The sequence below is a fragment of the Physeter macrocephalus genome, chromosome 4 (assembly GCF_002837175.3).
Source record: "Physeter macrocephalus isolate SW-GA chromosome 4, ASM283717v5, whole genome shotgun sequence".
In the NCBI taxonomy this organism is placed as follows: Eukaryota; Metazoa; Chordata; class Mammalia; order Artiodactyla; family Physeteridae; genus Physeter; species Physeter macrocephalus.
Window position 1 is genome coordinate 131,068,885 of NC_041217.1, and position 23,149 is coordinate 131,092,033.

General features: G+C 36.9%; 1 protein-coding gene across 14 annotated transcripts in view; it reads left to right on the forward strand.

Moving 5' to 3' along the window:
- The window catches only part of DOCK7 (dedicator of cytokinesis 7), a 196,979-nt gene that overhangs the window by 4,173 nt on the left and 169,657 nt on the right, over positions 1 to 23,149 (forward strand). For 13 of the 14 annotated variants that reach the window (XR_003679612.2, XM_028489312.2, XM_028489314.2 and 10 more), the window contains exon 2: positions 17,232 to 17,337. Coding sequence is in view for 13 of the 14 variants with exons in the window: in XM_028489312.2 (XP_028345113.1) it covers positions 17,232 to 17,337 (106 nt within the window). In the remaining variant the exon portion in view is untranslated. Of the gene's footprint in view, positions 1 to 6,554; positions 6,646 to 17,231; positions 17,338 to 18,792; positions 18,866 to 23,149 lie in introns of those variants that run through there. The other variant, XM_028489316.2, reaches the window with a different exon arrangement.

Here is a 23,149-nt window from a genome sequence, read left to right on the forward strand (position 1 = left end):
TTTCGTTCCTTTTTGTGGCTGAGTAATATTCCATTATATATATGTACCACATCTTCTTTATCCATTCCTCTGTTGATGGACATTTAGGTTGCTTCCATGTCGTGGCTATTGTAAATAGTGCTGCAATAAACATTGGGGTGCATGTGTCTTTTTGAATTATGGTTATTTACTGTTATTTATTATTCCCATAATCCAGATGCAGAACTGAGGCCTACTGAGAATGAGATTATTTGCTTTAATTGAGGCTCAAACCCTAGTCCTCTGATTTCATATCTTAAATTATTATTATTCGACTGTATTTTCTTTCTGCAAAATATTTTCTTCTGTGGTAGTTCTAGATTTTCTAACAGTGCTGCTATTAGTATACCAAAAGTTACCCTTGTTTTCTTAATCTTTGTTAATTTCTTATCATTTTGCTGCCTAAGAAGCAGAATTTAATGAAAGGCTTTCATAGGATCTTTATTTCCGAGGAAAATCTTACATGAGTAGGATTTCCTGGATATATATAGGCTTATTTATAACCTCAATTGTTTTTAGTCTTGAATCTGTTCATAACTCTGGCTGAATAGGCCCAATCTTTTAATCTACTTTGTTCAATTCATCATCTCACTGCTGATCAAAGTAAATCCTTTCCACATAGTATCAACTATTTCAGTGCTGCCTGTTTGATCACTTTGGACACATATACCACTTCCCTGACCTCTGTTGTACTCATCTCACTAACTGGTAATGCTGAATATCTAACCTATTTCTTGCTCCGGAGCTGCAGAGTAGTATTAGAGGGAGACTAGAATAGTCCAGAGTTGATCTTTTTTTTTTTTTTTTTTAATTATTTATTTATTTATTTCGTTGTGCCGGGTCTTAGTTGCGGCAGGCGGGCTCCTTAGTTGTGGCACGTGGGCTCCTCATTTGTGGTATGCAAACTCTTAGTTGTGGCATGCATGTGGGATCTAGTTCCCTGACCAGGGATGGAACCCAGGCCCCTTGCATTGGGAGTGCAGAGTCTCATCCACTGTGCCACCAGGGAAGTCCCCAGAGTTGATCTTTTATTAATTAATGTCTTATCATTTGAAATGAGGTTTATTCCAAATAATTTATCATCTTTGTTTCCCTACCCCATCTTTTACCGAAAAGTTTGGGACCATACCACGTGAGTCCTTCATTTTAACCTCAGCATATGACTGTCCCAGTATATCGTTCAACCATCTTTCTCTTGAGCCTGAAGGGTATCTTGTACCTAAAACTTACCTGTTTTATTGGACTTTGAATCCCATACCTTGCTACCTCCACCCAACCTTGATCTCACAATTTTCCCTTTCCTTTCTAGCATCTTCAATCTATTCTTTTTTATGGATGTTTCCCTTAAGCCATAAGACGTATCCTGCCTTTCTCATCATAAAACAAAGAACTGTTGAGTCTTCTGGCATTTCTGGCTGCCAACCAATCATTCCTTTTTCTTTTATAGTCAACTTTCTCACATGTATGTGGTATAGTCACCAGTACTTCCTGCCTGTTCTCTTTCCTATCAATCCTGGGGCCATATGGCAGTGCTTACCATGCTACCTTATGTGTACTTGGATTATAGAACTCTTGAGAATTAGGAATATTTGACTTTTTTCTTTTGTTCATCACTGATTTCATGAGGTACAGTTTTTTTTTCTTTTTCTTTTTAAACTTTCTCATGCTTGCCCTCCTTTCCCCTTTCCCCCTATTTTATACTGCTTTTCAGAGCTCTTTGAGGGCTGGTCTAGGTCTTTTTATCTCCAGCGCTTAGCACAGAAACTTGTGTAAACTGGACGCATAAGAAGTGTAGGAATGAACGCCACCCTGCCACCTTGGAGCATCTTTCATTGCCTCACAACAAGGTCATGGCTGATCTAGTCCCTGCCTCCTCTAATTCAAACGTGTTACAAATGAAGTCTCCTTAAAACACAGCTTTTATCATGGCATCCTTATGTTCAAAAATCGAAACGTAGTGGCTTCTTATGGGGTTAAATCCAAACTCCTGCTTGCATTTTAAAGTAATCTATAATCTGGTCCTTCTCTTGTTGCTTATTCTCTAGCTTACATTTTGGACTAGTCAGTCTGGTGTTTTCACTTTACCCCCACAAATACTCTGCTCATTTCCATCTCTATAACTGTTCTGTTGTTTTTTTTAATATATCCTGCCTCTCCTTTTCTAAATCTTACCCTTTGCTTCAGAGTACTCCAAGCTGCTGTCTGACATTTGGGATAACCATCTCCTTGCTTTTCTTTATTTTGACTACCTATGAATGCATCCCTAAGCAATATATTTTTTATTTTTGAATTCATTTAAATAGAATCATACTGTATGTTTGTATGCTTTTCTGTCTTACTTCTTTTGCTCAAAATTATATCTGTCAGATTCAGCCATGATGTTACAGCAGTTGAAGTTCATTCATTTTCATTGCTTTATATTATTTCATTGTATAAATATACCACAATTTTCCATTCTACAGTAGACCGACATTTGGGTTGTTTCCAGTTTTTGACTATTAGAAACAGTGTTGCTATGAGCATTCCTATACATATATTGTGGTACATATGTTCATGAGTTTTTCTATGGTATGCTCAGGTGTGGAATTGCTGGGTTTTTATTGCTTGTCCTAGCAGTTTTATTTATCATCAAGTTTATTAGGCTATGCCAAACTGTTTTCTAAGATAGTTGTGGAAATTTACACTCCCACAATGTTGCTTTACATAGTTACCATCACTTGGTATTGCCAACTTTTTCATTTTGCCAATCTGGTGGATGCATGATGCTATCTTATTGTAAAAGTTTTAGTACATATTTACTTGATAACTAATGAGATTGAGCCCTGTTTTGTATGTTTATTGACCATTTGAATTTACTCTTTTGTAAATTACCTAATTAAATAGTTTGCCATTTTCCTTCCTTGTTTTTTCCCTTTGGATTGTCTTTTTCTTATTGATTTGTGGGAGTACTTTATGTGTATTCAGTAGATTAATCATTTATTGATTATATGTTTTGCAAATATCTTTTCCTACACTGTGTTTTGTTTTTTAACCCTTTTTATAGAGTCTTTTACTTTTTTTTTTTTTTTTTTTTGGGCTGCATGTTGCGGCATGTGGGATCTTAGTTCCCTGACCAGGGATTGAACCTGGGCCTCCTGCAGTGGAAGTGTGGAGTCTTAACCACTGGACAGCCAGGGAAGTCTAAAATGGAGTCTTTTGAAAACTAAGTTTTAATGCCGTATATCAGGTTTTTTTTTTAATGTTTAGTATTTTGGGGGTCTTGTTTAAGAAATATTTTATTCTCTGAGGTCATTAAGATATTCATCTGATTTATAATAAACTTTGTAATTACCTCCTTTGTGTTTAGGTTTATATTCCACCTGGACTTGATATGTGTATGGTGTGAAATTTTAATTTTTTCAGAATGGATTCTCCTTTCCCCATTGATCTGTCCTGCCATGTCTATAATAGATGTGTGTGTCCTTATTTGTGGGTTTTTTTATGGGCTCTCTGTTTTGTCCCAGTGGTCTGGTCATACATCTTTTCACTAATTATAAACAATTTTCATTATAATAAGTTTTGGAATTTGGTAGACTATCTGCTCCCACCTTAAAAAAAAAAGTGTCTTAGCTGCTCTTAGCTTTTTGAATTTCCGTGTATATTTTAGAATCTACCAAAAACAAACAAAGAAAAAACTCCCAAATCCTATTAGAATTTGATTGGGTTTGCATTGAATCTGTACATCAATTTGGGGGAGAAACGACATTCTTATAATACTGATTCATGGTCGTGGTGTATCTCTCCATTTATTTAGGTCTTCTTTATATCACACAATGAAATTTTGTAGTTTTCTCCATAAGGTTCTTGCATATCTTTTGTTAGATTTATCCCTAGGTATATAACAATTTTGTATCAGCTATATACCTTGTTAAACTCTTGTTAAATCTAAGAATGTATCTGTGGATTCCTTTGTATTTTCTTTTTCTTTTTTTTAAAATTTTTACCAAAGTTTAATAATAATCCTTGATTCTTCAAAATGGGCGCAGGATCTTCAACTCTGGACAGTCCTCAGGTTACACAATAGCTTTGTGGGACTGATTCAACCAGAACAGTTATGCTTTCTCAGGAAAACACAGTGTCAGTCTTTTTCAGGAGACCTTATATTCCAGCTCCATACTTGAGAAACTCCTGGTACAGGGTAGACTGAACAAAGCTGAGGGTGAAGATCAGGCTGCAGTCAACCTACTTACTCTCCCGTGGCCTTTATATTTTCCATGTAGATAGCCGTATCATCTGAAAATCAAGAATTTTTGTTTTATCTTTTCCAAACCTTGTAACTGATTTATTTTTTTGTGTTGGTTGCAGGCTATTACGTTGCATTATTGTACAGATTTTTCCTACCATTTCTACTCAACATTGTGTTAATATTGAGCATCCTCGTTTTGTTTATGATCTCAAGGGAAAGCTTTCTGTGTTTCACTTAATATTAAGCCTGGTGATTACTGTAGGTTTTTTGTAGGTACTCTCTTAGGCTGGGTTCCCTAGAAAATAGAGACTGAAACAAGGATTAAGAGCTGAGGCTTGGACTTCCCTGGTGGCGCAGTGGTTAGGAATCCGCCTGCCAATGCAGGTGACATGGGTTTGAACCCTGGTCTGGGAAGATCCCGCAGGCCGCGGAGCAGCTAAGCCAATGCGCCACAACTACTCAGCCTGCGCTCTACAGCCCATGAGCCACAACTACTGAAGCCCGTGTGCCGCAGCTACTGAGCTCTCATGCTGCAATTACTGAAGCCTGAGCGCCTAGAGCCCATGCTTCACAACAAGAGAAGCCACCGCAATGAGAAGCCCACACACTGCAGTGAAGAGTGGCCCCCGCTCGCCGCAACTAGAGAAAGCCCGTGCACAGCAACGAAGACCCAACGCAGCCAAAAAAAAAGTTAAGGTTTTTTCTGGGAGGCATGATCCCAGGGCATTAAAAGAGAAGAGGGAAGTGAAGAGAAGGATGGGAAACAATGTAAGGTGATACCTTATCTCATTGGCCACTGCTTCACAAAGAGCTAGAGAGAGATCGTTTGCCAGATGTGCATGCTTGGCCACACAGGATATCTTTAGACAGAGGAACATTTCCTTAGATGTGTAGATGGGACTGTGGAAGAAGAGGAAATTTATCTACCTGCTTTTCTCCTGCATCCTGTTTTCCATTAGTCAATTCAGTCTCCACAGAGAGTTAGTTCCCTTTAGTTTCTGGGATGCATCTTTTGGACCCCTTTGGCAACCGCTTGAGATGTCTCTGCTTTTTCAGTGGCCTTTTACAGAGGATACTTTTTGGTTGCAAGTGACAGAAACTCAAATCAGATTAATTTGCACATATAAAAAAGTGCTGACTCATGTAACTGAGTACATTGGGTTCAGGGATACAGATGATGTTAGTAGGCCTCTTTATGTCTTGGCTAGATTTTTCCACAAAATTGTAACAAAATGGTTACAATGAGAATTGACAGCCCCAGGCTCAAATCCTACAAGTTTAGTTGTGGCAGAAAAGATCCAGGAACTCAGTTATTGGTCTGGCTTGGATCACATGTCCTTCCTTGAACCAATTTCTGTGTTTAGGGATATAGGGGATTCTGGCCAGTCCTGGGTCATATGTCCTCTGTGGTTTGGGGGAGAGATGTGATAGTGTCAGCAACCCCCAATCTCAAGGAATGAGTTCCTTATCAAAAAGGAGTTTCTAACCAAAAGAAAGAGGGTCAGAGTGCTGGTCCCCAAAACAACTGATATTCTTTAAAATTAGTCATTTGAAGTTGTGTAGCATCACTATAATCATTTAAACATATAGCTGTATAGTCAGCTCTACTACCTGCTAAAATTTAAATGTAACTGGTGAAATACAAAAAACAAACAAAACCAGCGTAACCTGATGCCAGCTGTGGATCCCGTCTCTTAACTTTGTTAAGTTTAGCTCTCACCTTAATGCCAACTCAGAGCCTCCCAAAGAGGTCTACTTGGTTCTTGTTTTTTGGCTTTCCCATGCTTCTTTCTACACCTGCACTCCTGCATCATCATGAGGTGTTCCATGTTTGTCCTGTGACACCAGAAAACTGAACTCCTTCACTCATATCAGCCTTTTAACGATTTTCATAACCTTTGCTAAAGATACAGGGATGGTGGTAAGGAGCCTCAGAGTCCAAAACTTTCTTAGTGACTCCACTCCAACTCTCCTCTTTTTCCTGTCACCCTCATTCTTCCTCTGACTATAAGCAATTTCTTACCCTTATCTTCACAGAGTAGTTCCAACCATATCCAATCTCTTTTTGTTTTTTAAAAAGACAACTTTATAGAGTTATACTTTACATACCGTACAGTTAATTCATTTAAAGTGTACCATTCAGTAATTTTTAGGAAATTTATAAAGTTGTGAAACCATCACCCACAATCCTGTTTTAGAGCATTTTCGTTCCGCCCCAGAACCCCTTATGCCAGTTTGTAGTCACTCCCTAGTTCCACCCCAAGCCCCAGGCAACCACTAATATACTTTATGTCTGTCTCTCTTTCTCTAGATTTGCCTTTTCTGAACATATCATATAAATGGAATCATAAAATATGTGGCCTTTTGTGTCTGGCTTCCTTCACTTAGCATAACATCTCAAGGTTTGTCAAGTAGTAGCATGTATCAGTACTTACGAAGTGGCATTTCATTATGGTTTTGATTTGCATTTCCCTAATGATTAGTGATGTTTTTCTTGTGCTTATTAACCATTTACATATCTTATTGGTGAACTGTCTATTAAAATCTTTTTCTCTTTTTTTTTTTGCGGTACGCGGGCCTCTCATCGTCGCGGCCTCTCCCGTTGCGGAGCACAGGCTCCAGACGCGCAGGCCCAGCGGCCATGGCTCACGGGACCAGCCGCTCTGCGGCATGTGGGATCTTCCCGGACCAGGGCACGAACCCGTGTCCCCTGCATCGGCAGGTGGACTCTCAACCACTGCGCCACCAGGGAAGCCCGTAAGAGTTCTTTATATGTTTTAGATACAGATACTTTATTAGATATATGATTTGCAAATATTTTCTCCCTGTCTGGTTTGCTTTTTTATTTTCTTAATGGTGAATTTTGAAGCACAAAGATTTACATTTTGATGAAGTCCAATTTATTAATTTTTTTTCTTTTTATGGATCATGATTTTGGTGTTATCTAAGACCCTGCTTAATTCATACTCAAGAAGATTTCCTTCTCTGTTTTCTTCTAGACGTTTTTATAGTTTTAGCTCTTACTTTTGGTTTATGATCCATTTTGCATTAATTTTTGTGCATGGTGTGAGAAGGGGTCTAAATTCATCTTTTGTATGTGAATGTTCAGTTGTTGTATCACTCTGTTGAAAAGACTGTCCTCTTCTCATTGAATTACCTTGATACCTTGTTAAAAATCATTGATCTGTATGTCTGTCCTTACAGTATCAAACTGTTCTGATTACTCTCATTTTACAGTAAAATTTGATAGCTGGAAGTGGAAGTCCTTCAACTTTTTTCTTTTTCTAAATTGTTTTGCCTATTCTGGATTTTTTGCATTTCTGTAAACATTTTAGGATGAATTTTACCAATTTCTGCAAATATTCTATTGGGGTTTTGACAGGGATTACATTCAATCTGTAGATTAGTTTGGGGAGAATTGCCATCAACAATATTGAGTCTTCAAATCCATGAACACAGGGCTTCCCTGGTGGCACAGTGGTTAAGAATCCGTCTTCCAGTGCAGGGGACATGAGTTCGATCCCTGGTCAGGGAAGATCCCACATGTCGTGGAGCAGCTAAGTCCATGTGCCACAACTACTGAGCCTGCACTCTAGAGCCCGTGAACCACAACTACTGAGCCTGCGTGCCACAACTACTGAAGCTTGTGCACCTAGAGCCCATGCTCCGCAACAAGAGAAGCCACCGCTCACCGCAACTGGAGAAAAGCCCGCATGTGGCAATGAAGGCCCAATGCAGCCAAAAAAAAATAAATTAATGAAATAAATAAATTTTTAAAAAAATCCATGAACACAGACTGTCTCTTCATTTATTTCGAGCTTTTTTGATTTCTCTTAGTAAAGTTTTAAAGTTTTCAGTGTGCAAGTCTTATACTTCTTTTGTTAAATCTATTTTTAAGTATTTTATTGTTTTTGATGTTATCATGAATGGAATTAAAGAATTATTTTTGGTTTGTTTGTTGCTAGTTTATAGAAATACAATTGATTTTTGAATATTGAATTTGTATCTTCTGACCTTCCTGAACTCATTTATTAGTTCTAGTAACTTTTGGTGGATTCCTTAAGATTTTCTGCCTACAGGATATATTGTCTGTGCGTAAAGATAGTTTTATTTCTTCCTTTCCAATCTTAATGCCTTTAATTTCTTCCCTTTCCTTCCCTCCTTCCCTCCCTCCTTTCCTCCCTTTCCTTTCTTCCTCCTTCCCTCCCTTTCCTTCCCCCCTCTCTTCCTTCTTCCCATTTTTCCTTCCTTCCTTCCCATATTCCACTGGCTGGATCCTGCAGTGTAGTGTTGAATAGAAGTGGTGAGAGTACACATCCTTGCTTTCTTTCCCGTCTAAGGAAGAAAGCATTTCACCATTAAGTATGATGTTATCTGTAGGCAGATACTGTAGGAAAGGGAAGGAGGGGACGAAAATTTGAGAAGTATTTAAGACTTAGGATGAACAGAGTTTAGCAACTAATTGTATACAGTTTACACCAGGATATAATTTGTATGTTTGTGGGTAAGGAGATTCTGCCTTTATTTTTATGAAGTAGAGTGGAGTGAAGGATATATTTATTTCCTTTTGGGAGGATTGACTTTTTACAGTAGAGGTTTTTTTCCCTTCAGTTTTCTTTTTAGTTGCCAATTTCAGATCAGTGTTAATTTTTTCAAATGCTAAATTTAAAAATCTTTTTTCTGTAGTTATAACTTAATATGTTCCACGAAGTAGGGAGCATTATTATCACCATGTTTTAGTTGAGGAAATTGAGATATAGTGAAATGCTGTAGATCAGAATGATGGAGACTTCCAAGTCTCCTTAATACAGTGCTTTCTAAATCTTTAACTTAAATGTTATCCCAAAATAGCGTCAGATGGGATACATGAGTCATCTGACATCTTTTTTTCCTTCATCCTCCCCCAAAAGGAACTATGTCTTAAATGTTAAGTGTATTATAGAGAAGGATTATTTCTGTTCTTTGGTTTCACAAATCAACCTGTATGTGTTTTTGTTTTCTTGGGGTTTTAGTGGTTACTGGTCCACTCTGGACCTTAATTCCTAAAGAATTCAACACAGGATAACTTACAAATGACAGTGCCTCAGATGGGAGTTTTATTTAGCCATCCGTGAAAGATAGAAAACCTATCATAGTGGTGGTAGTTATTATAGTGTTCCTATTAATATGTTGGTATATACTACAGACATTTTCACTGGGCATCTTTAACTGACCTCCTGGTTAGGTTCTGGAGAATAGAGAAATAATTAATATAAACTATAACTAGAATTATTTACCTTGGGAAACTTGCTTCCATGGAAAGAGGCCTTGGGAGTTTAATGGATCTGAATTCAAACCCTGCCTCTGCCTTTCCTTTCATAAGTTACTCTATTTTTCAAGTTTATCTAAAAATATCTATTTTTTTCTTACTATAAAATAATATATGGTAGGTACTGCAGAAAATGTGGAAATACAAAAGGCCCAAAAGATAAAATAACAATCACCCCACCCATAATTGTTGATTTAGACAAAAATCTCTCAGTGGAGCTTACATTTAAGTGATGATCTTTGCGAAGACTAGAAATAGCTTAAATGTCTACAGTAGAGACTGGTTAAATATGTTGCAGTTTATTCATTTTATGGACTCTATATCAGATAAAAAGGAGAACAGTGGTTAAGAGTGGGGGCTCTAAGTTGAGACCTTAGTGCTATTCCTTATTGGTTGTATGACCTGAACGTCTTAAAACTTCAGTATGCTGGTATAGTGCCTACTTCATGAGTTCTTCTGAAGATTAAGTGAGGTATATCAAATTTAACACTTTTATGTGTATCTGGCACATTGTAAATGCTTGATAAATATTGCTAGAATATTATTATTAATTTTATGTGCTGATATGGAAAGATTCCTAAGATATATTAAGTGTATAATGTAAGATATTGAGAAAAGGTTATGTATGATGTCATATGTCATATTAAAAAAATAAGGATTTCTTATATACGCACTGATGTACACACATCTTTTTCTTGAAGGACACCTAAGAAAATATTCAGTGGTCACATGTGGGGAATAGGGTTGGGGATTGGAAATGGTAGAGAGTTATACCTTTTGTTTTTACTTCTTTGTGAAGTTTGAGTTTTTAATACCATGTACATTTTCCTTTTATTTACTTTTTTAATCATTTTTTTTTTAAAGATGGCTTCCTTTATCAAGTTGTTTTGTCTTTTCTTCATACTGGAGAATCCTATTCTCCATACTGGCGAAATCTTATTTTCTCTGCTTCTCATAGTAAGTTTATTTACATAATTGTAGAGCTTGAATGTAGTTCTAGAACCAGCCCTTTGCAGATATGCTAAAGACGTAGTAGAGACTACTTTGAGATAAGTAAACATGTTATCTTGTTAAAACATTGCTAAAAAAGAAAAGTTTCACATAGAATAGGAGAGCATTGTGTTTTAGTAGGAGTTTTTTTTTCTTCAGTAGTAGTTTTTAAACTTTACCAGTTAACAAATGGGATAGTAATGATGTCAGCTAGGCTCTTAAAGAAAAGGTTTTACACATGTAGAACTCTTCTGTTGATTCAGATTTTTTTCCCCCCAGCAAACACTTACCTGATTACCTGACAGTAATAGATAAAAAGGCATACTTCTTGTCTCTTTCCAATCAATTAGAAAGCAACAATACTTATAGATTAATTTCCTCTGAAAGGCATTTGGAAAGTCCATATACTGGGTAGTCTCTAAATTCTTCCTTTTCCCTTACCTCCTTTTCTCTCTCTCCACTACACCTGTCTCTCCATTCCTCTTTTTCCCCCTCCCCCGTTGTCTTAATTGTCTTAGACATCGAGGATGTAAAGATTAATAAAATGTAGTTCCTGCACTCAAGAAGTTCCTATCAATTGTTCCATTCTAGCATTCTTATTGAACTACTTTTTTGGGGGGAGGAATTATGAATTTCACTATAGTCTCATTTTTTTCACTTCAGTTTTTTAAACATTTTTTAAGCACCCAGAGTGTGCTAGGCACTCTGCTGGAGGGTGCAAAGATAAGTAAAGCTAATTGCTTAGTTCCTTGCAAGGAGATAGGTAAATAGATTTCAGAACAATTTGATAGGTGCTATGACTAAGGTACTGCTCAGTTATCACAGTGAGATAGTTCTTGATAGGAAAATGGCACCAGACAGAGTTTAAAAATGTACGTTTTCTTTAATGGCAGAAATTAGCCTGCTTTGAGACATTTATACAAAAAAAGAGACATAGCGTAGTCCTATCATCACAAGTAAAGTTTCCTTGTCATCCTTCATTCCTCGAGGAGGTTGCAAAGGTACCTCTGAAGAGGGAGAGTGTGCCAGGCCTGAGAAGCCATATTCTTGATACTTCACCACACCTTTTTTTTGTCTACTATACTTTTACATCTGTGGGTCGCATTACTACTATTCTAGAAAAATCTACTTTGCAGTTTATGTGCTTCTATCAAAGAGAATGTTTATAAACATTAGGCTTTCTCACTGCTAAAATCAGACTCTGTCAGCAAGGCCAGGTTCTTATTCCACCATAGAAAGCAGTCTAGCTAGTCTGCTGCCTGTCTGAACTAGCCTCCTGGAAACTCCATTTCCTTAAATGAATGCGGATAAACACAAAATGCTTTGAAAGCACAGAGGATGAGTGTCTAACCTGAAGAAAACAGGGCAGAAATAGGCAGGGATATATGGAGGATATGATATACTTCTTGAAGAGTATTTGGCACATCTGTATTCCATATTTAGTTTGCTGGTTTTCTCTGTTAAGGCAGAGTAACAATAACAAGTGTTTTAAGCTAAATTTATAGACATCATTTGCATCTCTAAAACATAAGGACGTTTCCCTCCATTATTATAATACTGTTTTCCCACATTAAAAAATCACTGATTCTTAATTATGTTATACCTTGTCCATGTTCAAATTTCTCATTATCCCCAGAAATGTCTTTTATAGCTGGTTTGTTCAAATCAGGATCCAGTTAAGGACCATTCATTGCATTTGGTTATATCTCTTAAGTCTTTTTTTCCCTTTTTGAGTAGACTTTAATTTTTAGTCTTAAGTCTTTTTTATGCTAAAACTTAGCCCACTGCCTTTATTTATTTATTCATCACATTGACTTGTTGAAGAGACTTGACATTATAGAATGAGCTTTCTTCTGGTTTTTGTCTGATTGCTTTTTTTTAGTATTGTTAACACTGTACTCTGTATTTCTTGTAATCTGGATGTTAGATATACAGGTTTGATTCAGTTCAGGTTAAACATTTGTGGCACAAATACTGGAAAGGTGATACAGTGTTGCATTTCTTTAATCTATTGTTTTCTTTATTTTGCCTCTTTTGGTCTTTAATACCAACTATACACAATGGTAGAACTGTGATTCAGTCCATCAGTCATCAGTCATGGACTTGGATAGTCACAGCATTGGAGTATCATCTGTTCTTGTCCTTTTTCTTTTGGGGATTTTTAGCTAGCCCTTTCTTGCCTTGTCTCTGATATGTGCCCTTACCTGGTATATTCCATGGTATATTCCCTTACACTTCTCCCCTGAGTTCTGTGTTTAATATAAACTGCCAGTTCCAAGAGATCTTATTCTCTTATTTGCATATTACATTGCAAATATTTTTTTGTGACTTTATAGGAGTAGCTCAACTAACCTCTTTTATTTTAGTCTAAACTCTCCTTACTCATCTTTACTCAGGTGTTTCCTCTGGTCCCATGAAGAATGACTAGAGATGAGAGAGGCCCAGATTGGCCTTGGGATGTTCTGGAAATCATGGTTGATCGGGCGTCTGAAAGTGGGACGAGGTTAGAGGAAAGGTTAAATGCAACATAATTTTCCCTTAGGATGTGGATCGTTTGTTGGTTATTTCTAATATCCCATGGTGAACGGCCTTAGCGCATGCTTTCTTTTGTAAAAACTGTAGTGCATGTTGACATAGTGAGAGAGCTTACAGAAATGGAGTTGGTAAGGAGTTAAATAGGTCAAATATTGGATCATGTGCTTTTGGAAGGGAAAGAAGATATTCTGTTATTATAATTTAAGAGTGTAAGTAACTATGGAATTTCTGACCTACTCTTCTTTCCACTTTGCAGTTAATACTAATAGCTTATTAGAAGTAAAAAAGACTTCCTTGTATTGCTTTACTATATGAGCTTCATTAGGAGTAGGAAAAATTGTTTAAAAAAAGTAATCTGTGATAAAGGATTTTAATTGATAACAGGTACTGTTATTCCTGATAACAGTTTATTCATTACATTTCTTGTCTTGCATACTTTGGACCATAGTATGGTTAAGAGATACTGTTTTTTAAATTTGGGAAAATTTCCTCACTTACCATTGAGGAAATCTTTTCATGCGGAGGGTCTCAGTATAAATACATCCTTTGTCTGGGTTGCAGATGGTTTTATTGCCATCATAGCTCAGTTTGGAAATGGTTCTTATTTCAAATTATTGCTGATTTTCTCTTTGGGGGAAATTATGTCATGAATAAATAAGACAAATATTTGTAATGTGGGGATTATCGTTTGTATGTCTCTGTTATTAAATGAAAGGTTGTCTGTTATTTAAGGAAAGATTGTCCCTTTTTGAAGTAATCATATTTTAAATTGTTTCACTTTTTAACATTATCTGAAATCAGGGTATGTCTTTCAATTAATTGATAGTGTATTGCTTAATTAGCGAGGTTTTTCTTTCTTAGCTGTACCTGAAGTAATAGCATGTCTTAACAGTTACTGAGATCTTGAACTTGATCAAATATAGCAGTTTACAATTCAGATTACTCGTGGTTTAGCCCCAGAAACGCTGAGAAACAGAAGCCCTGAGGTAGTGCTGAGGTTGGTAGACTGAGTTGAGTGGCACTGAGGAAGATACACACAATACTTGTTCTCTGTCTCTCTCTCTCTTTTTAAAAGCTTTTTCATATTTTCATCTCAGTCTTGACAACAGGATCAGGAGATTGTAAGGCCTTTAAACCAAACATAATAATGAACATTCACAGTGTATAGGCTTCATTAAAAGCCTAAGGGGAGTCATAAACTGCAGTGAATGTTCCTGTCCTCTCACATCCAGACGCTTTACAGAATTTGTCCTTTGCCCTCTCCTCAATCTGTATCCTCCTTCAAAGGTTACATTCCTCCTTTAGCTTTCATCTCTAACCTCTAATCGTTTCTTCATGCTCTTCTCTTCCTCCCTTGTCTGTTCTGAGTTAGTCTTTTTTATTTATTTACTTATTTTTTAAAAATTAGTAGACTTTTTTGGGAGAGCAGTTTTAGAGTTACAGAAAAGTGGAAAGTACAGACAGTTCCCATGTTTACTTCCCAACCAAGTTTTCCCTTTTATTAACATCTTGGATTAGTATGATACATTTGTTATAATAGATAAGCTAATATTGATACATTATTATTAACTAAAGTCCATAGATTACATTAGGTTTACTGTTTGTGTTGTATATTCTATAGGTTTTGACAAATGTATAAATGATATGTATCCATCATGATAGTATCATAGAGAATAGTTTCACTGCCCTAAAAATCCCTGTGCATTACTTACTCATCTCTTCCTTTTCCTCCTTCTTCCAACCCCTGGCAACCACTGTTTTTCACCCCTCCATAGTTTTGCCTTTTCCAGAATGTCATATAGGTGGAATCATACAGTATTGTATCCTTGTCAGATGGGCTTCTTTCACTTAGCAATATTCTTTTAAGGTTCTTCCATGTCTTTTTTGGATTGATAGTGCATTTCTTTTTACTGCTGAATAATATTCCATTGTATGAATGTACCATAGTTTGTTTATCCATTTACCTATTGAAGGATAAGCTTCCAAGTTTTGACAATTATGAATAACAAATTAGCCTTTTATAAAACACAAATATGATCTAAAGTACTTCAGGTCACCTGTGAAGAAAAAGTTGAGCTAATTCAGTACCTTGAGGCTTAAAAATGATAACTCTTTTACCTTTCTATCAAAAATTTCTAACTGAGTGGTCAGCTCCTAACAGTGCTCAAGAGATGTGTGTGGAGTGATTGAATATGAAAAAAGTTAAGGGGGTATGGAAGAGAAGAAGGAGGCTAAAGATTATATCATATATTTGGATAATTTATGGAAAATGAAATTGTCTAGAAATTCAACTGGAAATTTGAATGGGCACTAAGATGTTCAGAGCTCTGAATTCAACCATTAATTTGAGAACACTCCAGAATAAAAGTATCATCAAGATGGCCTAGAATCGAAGGCAGTAGGCCTGTTTCACTTTACATTCAGTGAAATGATAGGAAGAAGGTAGGGTTTATTTTTTGGAAAAGAGTAAATAACAAATGGCAAGGTTTATAAAATAGTGACCAGTTGATGATCATAGAGTGGAGGTTAGATATTGACATCAGGAAAATAATTGTACAAAATCTATTGATAGTTGTCTTTATTTTGTGTTCTTCAGTTACATTTTTTTACTTAGTAACAATGTTACTAATGTGAGGAAGTTATTTAATTACTGGATTTAAGACTCACTGAATATTTTGGTTTATAATTTTGTGAAGTCTAAGGAATATAGAGCTTAATGAGCTACAAAGTCATTCAAATGTCTAAAATATTTTTGTTTTAGAAATATTTATTTATTTATTTGGCTGCGCTGTGTCTTAGTTGTGGCACGAGGTATCTTCATTGCCACGTGTGGGATCTTTTAGTTGTGGCACGTGGTATCTAGTTCCCTGACCAGGGATGGAACCCGGGCCCTCTGCATTGGGAGCGTGCAGTCTTAACCACTGAACCACCAGGAAAGTCCCTAGAAATGTCATTTAGTAAATTTGAAACACTAGTATGCTCCCAAGGGTCAACAAGCAGCTTGAAATCGTGGAACTTCTAAACTTTAATTCTGTTTCAAATAAGGACTTATTGGTCAAGTTATGTTATGGTAATGCCTTTGTGGTTTACTTAATTTGTCCGTAATACTATATATTTCAGAGGGCTAAATATACATTTCTCTGTTTTAAGTGCTACATGCTAAATATTTTAGGGGAAATAGCAATGAATGAAACCACTGCCTCTGTTTATATAGGGCATACATGAATGTGGAGAAAATAACTAGGAAGGAGGAAAATGCAAGTTAGGTTATGATAAATGTTCTAAGTGTTTTTAAGAAGGGTGGTATTTTAGCTGTGGTGAGTCAAGAAGCTTGTATGGAAGTCTTGCCATTTGAGTTTTACCCCTAAAACTAGTTAAGAGTTGAATTTGTGGATACAGGAGAGAAACAGCATTCTAGGAAGCAGTTTATGTTCATTGAGAAGAATTTGGGAAGGGATATGTAAGGCTGAAAAGGTGATTAGGGTCAGATTATGGAAAGCCATTAATGCCACAGTATAAAGACAATTTTTATTAGTTAAGTAAAAATAGGGAATAGTTTTCTGGAGCATGAATATTGTTTATAAACTATTTTGAATTAATTTTATATCCTTAAAATATATACACATTAATATATACATCTTATTGTAGCTTCCAGTTCTATCATAAACCAAAGTATCAATATGTTCCCTGAAATGCCATCTACAAAAAAAGCTTATGTAAGTTGGCTGTAAGTATTGTACCCTATATCAGCATTATAAAGATGTTCTACTGTAATTATACCAAATATCTTATAAATTTATAGCCTTATTGATGTGCTGAGGTTTTGTTGTTCTTTAGGTGAGTTTTTTTTTTTGTTGTTTTGTTTTGTTTTTTGCGGTACGCGGGCCTCTCACTGTTGTGGCCTCTCCCGTTGCGGAGCACAGGCTCCGGACGCGCAGGCTCAGCGGCCATGGCTCACGGGCCTAGCCGCTCTGCGGCATGTGGGATCTTCCCGGACCAGGGCACGAACTCGTGTCCCCTGCATCGGCAGGCGGACTCTCAACCACTGCGCCACCAGGGAAACCCTAGATGAGTCTTTAAAATACTTAGCTTTCTCCCATTTTAAGTTAGTTTGTTTTCTTTTTAAAAACAATGTATTTGCTTTTTTTGTTGTAGAACTGTGGCTGCTGAAGTTAGGAAGCAGATTTCTGGACAGTACAGTGGTTCTCCCCAACTGCTCAAAAACCTCAACATTGTTGGCAGTATATCCCATCATACCACAGTAAGTAGCATATTTTAAATATGGTATGTTACTGTGTAATTCTGACTAGGCCATGAAAAAATAGTGGAAAGATAAGAGCCAGTAGATTGGGTTCCATCACTACTCTCACTAACAACCTTATTTGTTGCTATCTCACTCTTTTCTGAAATTTGAGTCAGAGGAGTGTTGGGAGGTGTTATAGAAGTGTTGATTTCCTAGTCAACTCTGAAACTTTACATTCAGGATTTAATCAACTCTGGAATTTTACAATTAGAACTTCCCAGACCCAAGGTGATTCATACATGAAAATTCAGGAATCTATTCTAGAAATAATAGGAACTGAAGTAAATGTTAAATAATTATGTAGATTCATAGTATTATCTATCTCCTTTAATAGAAAGGAATATATAGTTATTGAATTATTGCTTTAAGCCAGGTGCTATGTCAGAGATATAAATATATGTTTTCTTATTCAAGAGGATGGCATGAGGATAATCAATTTTGATAAAAAACTGGTACTTATTAGTTATAGTAGGAATATGAATTAAAAACATGCTCCATTTGTCAAAAACTGAAAAAGTAATTAAGAGTAACTTGGGTGAAGTTGTATTAACACTTTCTGTTTCGTTATGAAATGGTACCAATTATTGAACAAACATATGCCAGAGCATAATAGTTTGATTGACTTGTAGTGACATGTTTATAATGTTTGTGTTATTAAAATTTTAAAACTTGGAGTTTACTTTTAACCACGGTAACATACTGATTGGAGAAATTTTAGAATATATAGATTTCTGGATGGTTTCAATGTACATGGAGATGATCCTTCTAATACACTCTTAGTGTCTTGAACTCCTCTTTTCAACTGATTTCCTGCATTCTGTGTTACACCTTAACTATTCACTTCCATAGTCATCCCTGGATTTAGTCATTATGAATAACCATAAGCCTCCTGTAATCTCAGTTTTATGTTTCCTATTCTCTTAATACCACTTCTTATCTTTCTTGCTCTCTTGTTCTGGTGCTCTGACTTCAACTGTCCTTCAACACCACTGGGACCTAGAATTAGTGATCATACTAACTTTTTTCTGTCTCTCACCCCTTGCTGTCCTCTTTTCTCTCCTTACCAAACTTAAATTATTTGTTGATCATTATAATTACTCTTTTGCATATACTCTTGGCTTCCTTAACTTCTTCTCATGTCATTTGCACTACCTCAATGCTGTTTAAATCCAACCTTCTGCTTACTTCATACCTGTACTTGTGCAGCTGAGTATGGCTGGAGGAAAACACACAGATCCCATTGACTGGTCTCACTTTAAATTTATGACCACTAACTCATGAAGGCTTTAACATTGCTAGGCAAACATTTTATTTTCCTAGTCCGTTCATTTTCCCACTGTTTTAGTTGACCCATTTCATGCCTCCTACTCTTTCCTTAAAACCCTAATTGCTCTTCCCCATTTTCACTCTTAGGATGACTTGGCTTCCTGTTTCACTGAGAAAATTGAAGCAGTCAGAAAGAACTTCCACATACTCCTACCACCATGTGTGTTCACCTTTTATCATCTGTACCTGTATTGTCTGTCTATTCACCAGTTATTTTAAATGAACCACTAGTGAACTAGATCCCAAGTTCTCTCACTCAGATACAGTACTTTAGGAATTCTCCCTACTCTCTCTTTTTAAAAAAAATTTATTTATTTTATTTATTTATTTTTGGCTGTGTTGGGTCTTCGTTGCCACGTGCGGGCTTTCTCTAGTTGTGGTGAGTGGGGGCTACTCTTCATTGTGGTGCGCGTGCTTCTCATTGCAGTGCTTCTCTTGTTTTGGAGCACCGGCTGTAGGTGCTCAGGCTTCAGTAGTTGTGGCACGTGGGCTCTGGAGCACAGGCTCAGTAGTTGTGGTGCACAGGCTTAGTTGCTCCGCAGCATGTGGGATCCTCCTGGACCAGTGCTCGAACCCATGTCCCCTGCATTGACAGGCAGATTCTTAACCACTGTGCTACCAGGGAAGTCCTCCCTTTTATATCATCACTTTTTCTCTCTATTTATTGGATCATTCCCATTAGTATATAAACATGCAAACATGCCGTTATTTCTCCCATTTAAAAAAATTCTGCTTGGGCTTCCCTGGTGGTGCAGTGGTTGAGAATCTGCCTGCCAATGCAGGGGACACGGGTTCAAGCCCTGGTCTGGGAAGATCCCACATGCCACAGAGCAACTAGGCCTGTGAGCCACAACTACTGAGCCTGCGCGTCTGGATCCTGTGCTCCGCAACAAGAGAGGCCGCGACAGTGAGAGGCCTGCGCACCACGATGAAGAGTGGCCCCCGCTTGCCACAACTAGAGAAAGTCCCCGCACAGAAACGAAGACCCAACACAGCCAAAAATAAATTAAAAAAAAAAATTCTGCTTTTATGGCCCCACTTTTCCATCAGTCTCCAACCTCCAATATTTCTTTGCTCTTTTTTGCAACAAAATTCCTTCGAAGGGTTGTCAGAGCTTGCTGATTTCAATTTCTCTTCTTGTATTCTCTCTGAAAAAGTTCTTTTTAAGTTATGGGAATCTTCAGAGATACACAGAAGTAGAAAACTAGTATAAACATTAACATCTTTAAATTTAACCACAGTGCTGTTATCACATTTAACAAAATTAACAGTCCATAATTCTTTGGTATCATCTAATATCCAGTGCATGTTAAATTTTCTTGATTATTTCTTACATATCTTTTTATAGTTGGTTTATTCAAATCAGGATCAAACAAAATCCACAGATGGAATTTGGTCTTAGATCACTTGCATTTAAAAAAAAAAAGGGCAGTTTCTCCCTCCTCTGACTTTTTTTTTTTTTTAAATTGAGGTATGGCTGATTTACAATATTAAATAAGTTTCAGGTGTACAGCACTGTGTTTCACTATATCTAAAGGTTGTACTCCATTTAGAGTCATTATAAAATACTATGTTCCCTTTACTGTACAATATATTATTATAGCTTCTTTATTTTATAATAGTAATTTGTACCTCTTAATCTCCTACCCCTATCTTGCTCCCTGTCCCCGCCACTGGTAACCACTAGTTTGTTCTCTATATTTGTGAGTCTGTTTCTTTTTTTGTTTTATTCTCTAGTTTGTTTTATTTTATAGATTGCACATGTAAGTGATAACGTAAAATTTGTTTTTCTCTGTCTGACTTATTTCACTAAGCATATTATCATCCAAATCCATCCACGTTGTTGCTCATATGGTCGTCTAATAGTCTACAAGGGTCCAAGAGCATCCAATGGGGAAAGGATAGTCTCTTCAACAAATGGTGCTGGGAAAGTTAGAAAGACACATGCAGAGCAGTGAAATTGGTTCCCTATCTTACACCACTCACAAAAATTAACTTGAAATGGATCAAAGTCTTAAACATAACACCTGATACTATAAAACTCCTAGAAGAAAATGTAGAGAAGAAGCTCCTTGATGTTGTTCTTGAAAATGATGTTTTTGGATATGACACCAAAAGCAAAAATCAACAGATTGGGGCTACATCAAGCTTAAAAGCTTTTGCACAGCAAAAGAAACAATTAACAAAATGAAAAGGCATCCTATGGGAGAAAAAGTTTTGCAAATCATATATCAGATAAGGGGTTAATATCCAAAATATATAAAGAACTCATACAACTCAATAACAAAAAGACAAACAATCCGATTAAAAATAGGCAGAAGAACTAAATAGACATTTTTCCAAAGAAGTTATCCATATGGTCAACAGGTACATGAAAAAGTGCTTAGGGAAATGGAAATTAAAACCACTGTGAGATATCCCCTCACACCTGTTAGAATGGTTATCATCAAGAAGACAGGCAATAACAAGTGCTGGCAAGGATGTGGAGAAAAGGGAACCTTTGTGCACTGTTGGTGGGAATGTAAAGTGGTACAGCCATATGTTTTCCTCCACACTGGAAAACAGTATGGAGGTTCCTCAAAAAACTAAAAATAGAACTAAAATATGATCCAGCAGTTTCACTTCTGGGTATTTATCTGAAGCAAATGAAAACACTAATTCGAGATGATACACACACCCCAATGTTCATAGCAACATTATTTACAATAGCCAAGATATGGAAGCAACCTAAATGTCCATCAACAGACGAATGGATAAAGAAGATGTGGTGTATATATACAGTGGAATACTACTCCCTCCCCCAACTGTTAAGTTTGTTTGTTTTTATGCTATTGACTTGTTGAGGAAATTGGATTAGTTGTCTTACAGAATTTCCTGCCTTTTGGATTTTATGTTTATTTCCTTGTAGACTTGTTTCTCTATCTCCTGTATTTCCTGTAACTGGTTAGATTCTGGTTCAACTTTTTTGAAATTTCTTCCTCATAGACTTCTCTATCTTCTGTATTTCCTGTATACAATTAGATTCTGGTTCAACTTTTTTTTTTTTAATGGCTTTACTGAGATTTTTTTCACATAACCATACAATTCATCCATTTAATTTACAATTCAGTGGATTTCATATGTTCACAGTTATGTGTAACCATCACAACAGTCAATTTATGTTTTTTGTTTTTTTGTTTTTTTGTTTTTGGCGGTACGTGGGCCTCTAACTGCCATGGCCTGTCCCGTTGCGGAGTGCAGGTTCCGGACGCGCAGGCTCAGTGGCCATGGCTCACGGGCCCAGCTGCTCCGCGGCATGTGGGATCCTCCCGGACCGGGGCACGATCCCGTGTCCCCTGCATCGGCAGGCGGACCCTCAACCACTGCGCCACCAGGGAAGCCCACAACAGTCAATTTAGAACGTTTTCATTACCTCAAAAAGAAACTGTTTAGCTATCACCCTTTTATCTCCCTTCCCCCATCCCAAAACAACCACTAATCAAATACCAGAATTTTGACGGCACACCAGAAAAGACTGAAAGAGATCTGAGCACTAAACATGTTAGTCAGAATTCCAATGCAGTGATTGTTGAAGTAAGACAGTGTCTCACATTGCCTGTAAGGGATTCTGTAGTGCTTCACTATTGCTTCTTATTGCATCCTTTAACCCTGCTTACTGCCCAGTCATTCTCTGTTATAAAATAATGTTGCAATCTCCTCCCTTGAATCTGTAAATACAGGATCTTTCTTTGGAGTCTTGCAAAATAATTTATAGTTGTAAGCAGCTTATCCCTACATCCGAAAACTAGCCCAGGCAGTTGTCTCTGATGGGAGTCAGAGAGAGTGGAGACAGTTGTAGCAGAAATAAATTTATTTCCTTGCTCCAAGTCTAGTTAGTATTACACCTAGAAAACCAGTGACTTTCTATGTGAGTTTGGGAAACAAGATCATTTATCATCTCTGTGATTTAGTGTTGTTAAGAGAGTGTCATAGCTTTCTTCCCAACCCTAACCCTTACTCTTGATATGGTTGGTCAATCTTTGAGGAAAGGTTAATTTTGAATTAGACATATGTAAGGACTCCGAGCTTTTGTCATTATTTTCATGGAGAATCATTTGTGACACTTCGAATTCTGAAAAGTATACTGCCTCAGAAATAATTCTTAGGTGGAGAAGCATTGATTTATAAAGTTTAAAAAAATGTTCGCTTAAATTTATGTATGTATGTATTTATATTGTGGTAAAATATACACAACAAAATTTATCAGTTTAACCATTTCTAAATGTACAATTAAATGGCATCAAGTACACTCAAAATTTGGTGCAACAATTACCACTATCCATTTCCAAAACTTTTTTTTTTTTTTCCCGGTACACGGGCCTCTCACTGTTGTGGTCTCTCCTGTTGCGGAGCACAGGCTCCGGACGCGCAGGCTCAGCGGCCATGGCTCACGGGCCCAGCCGCT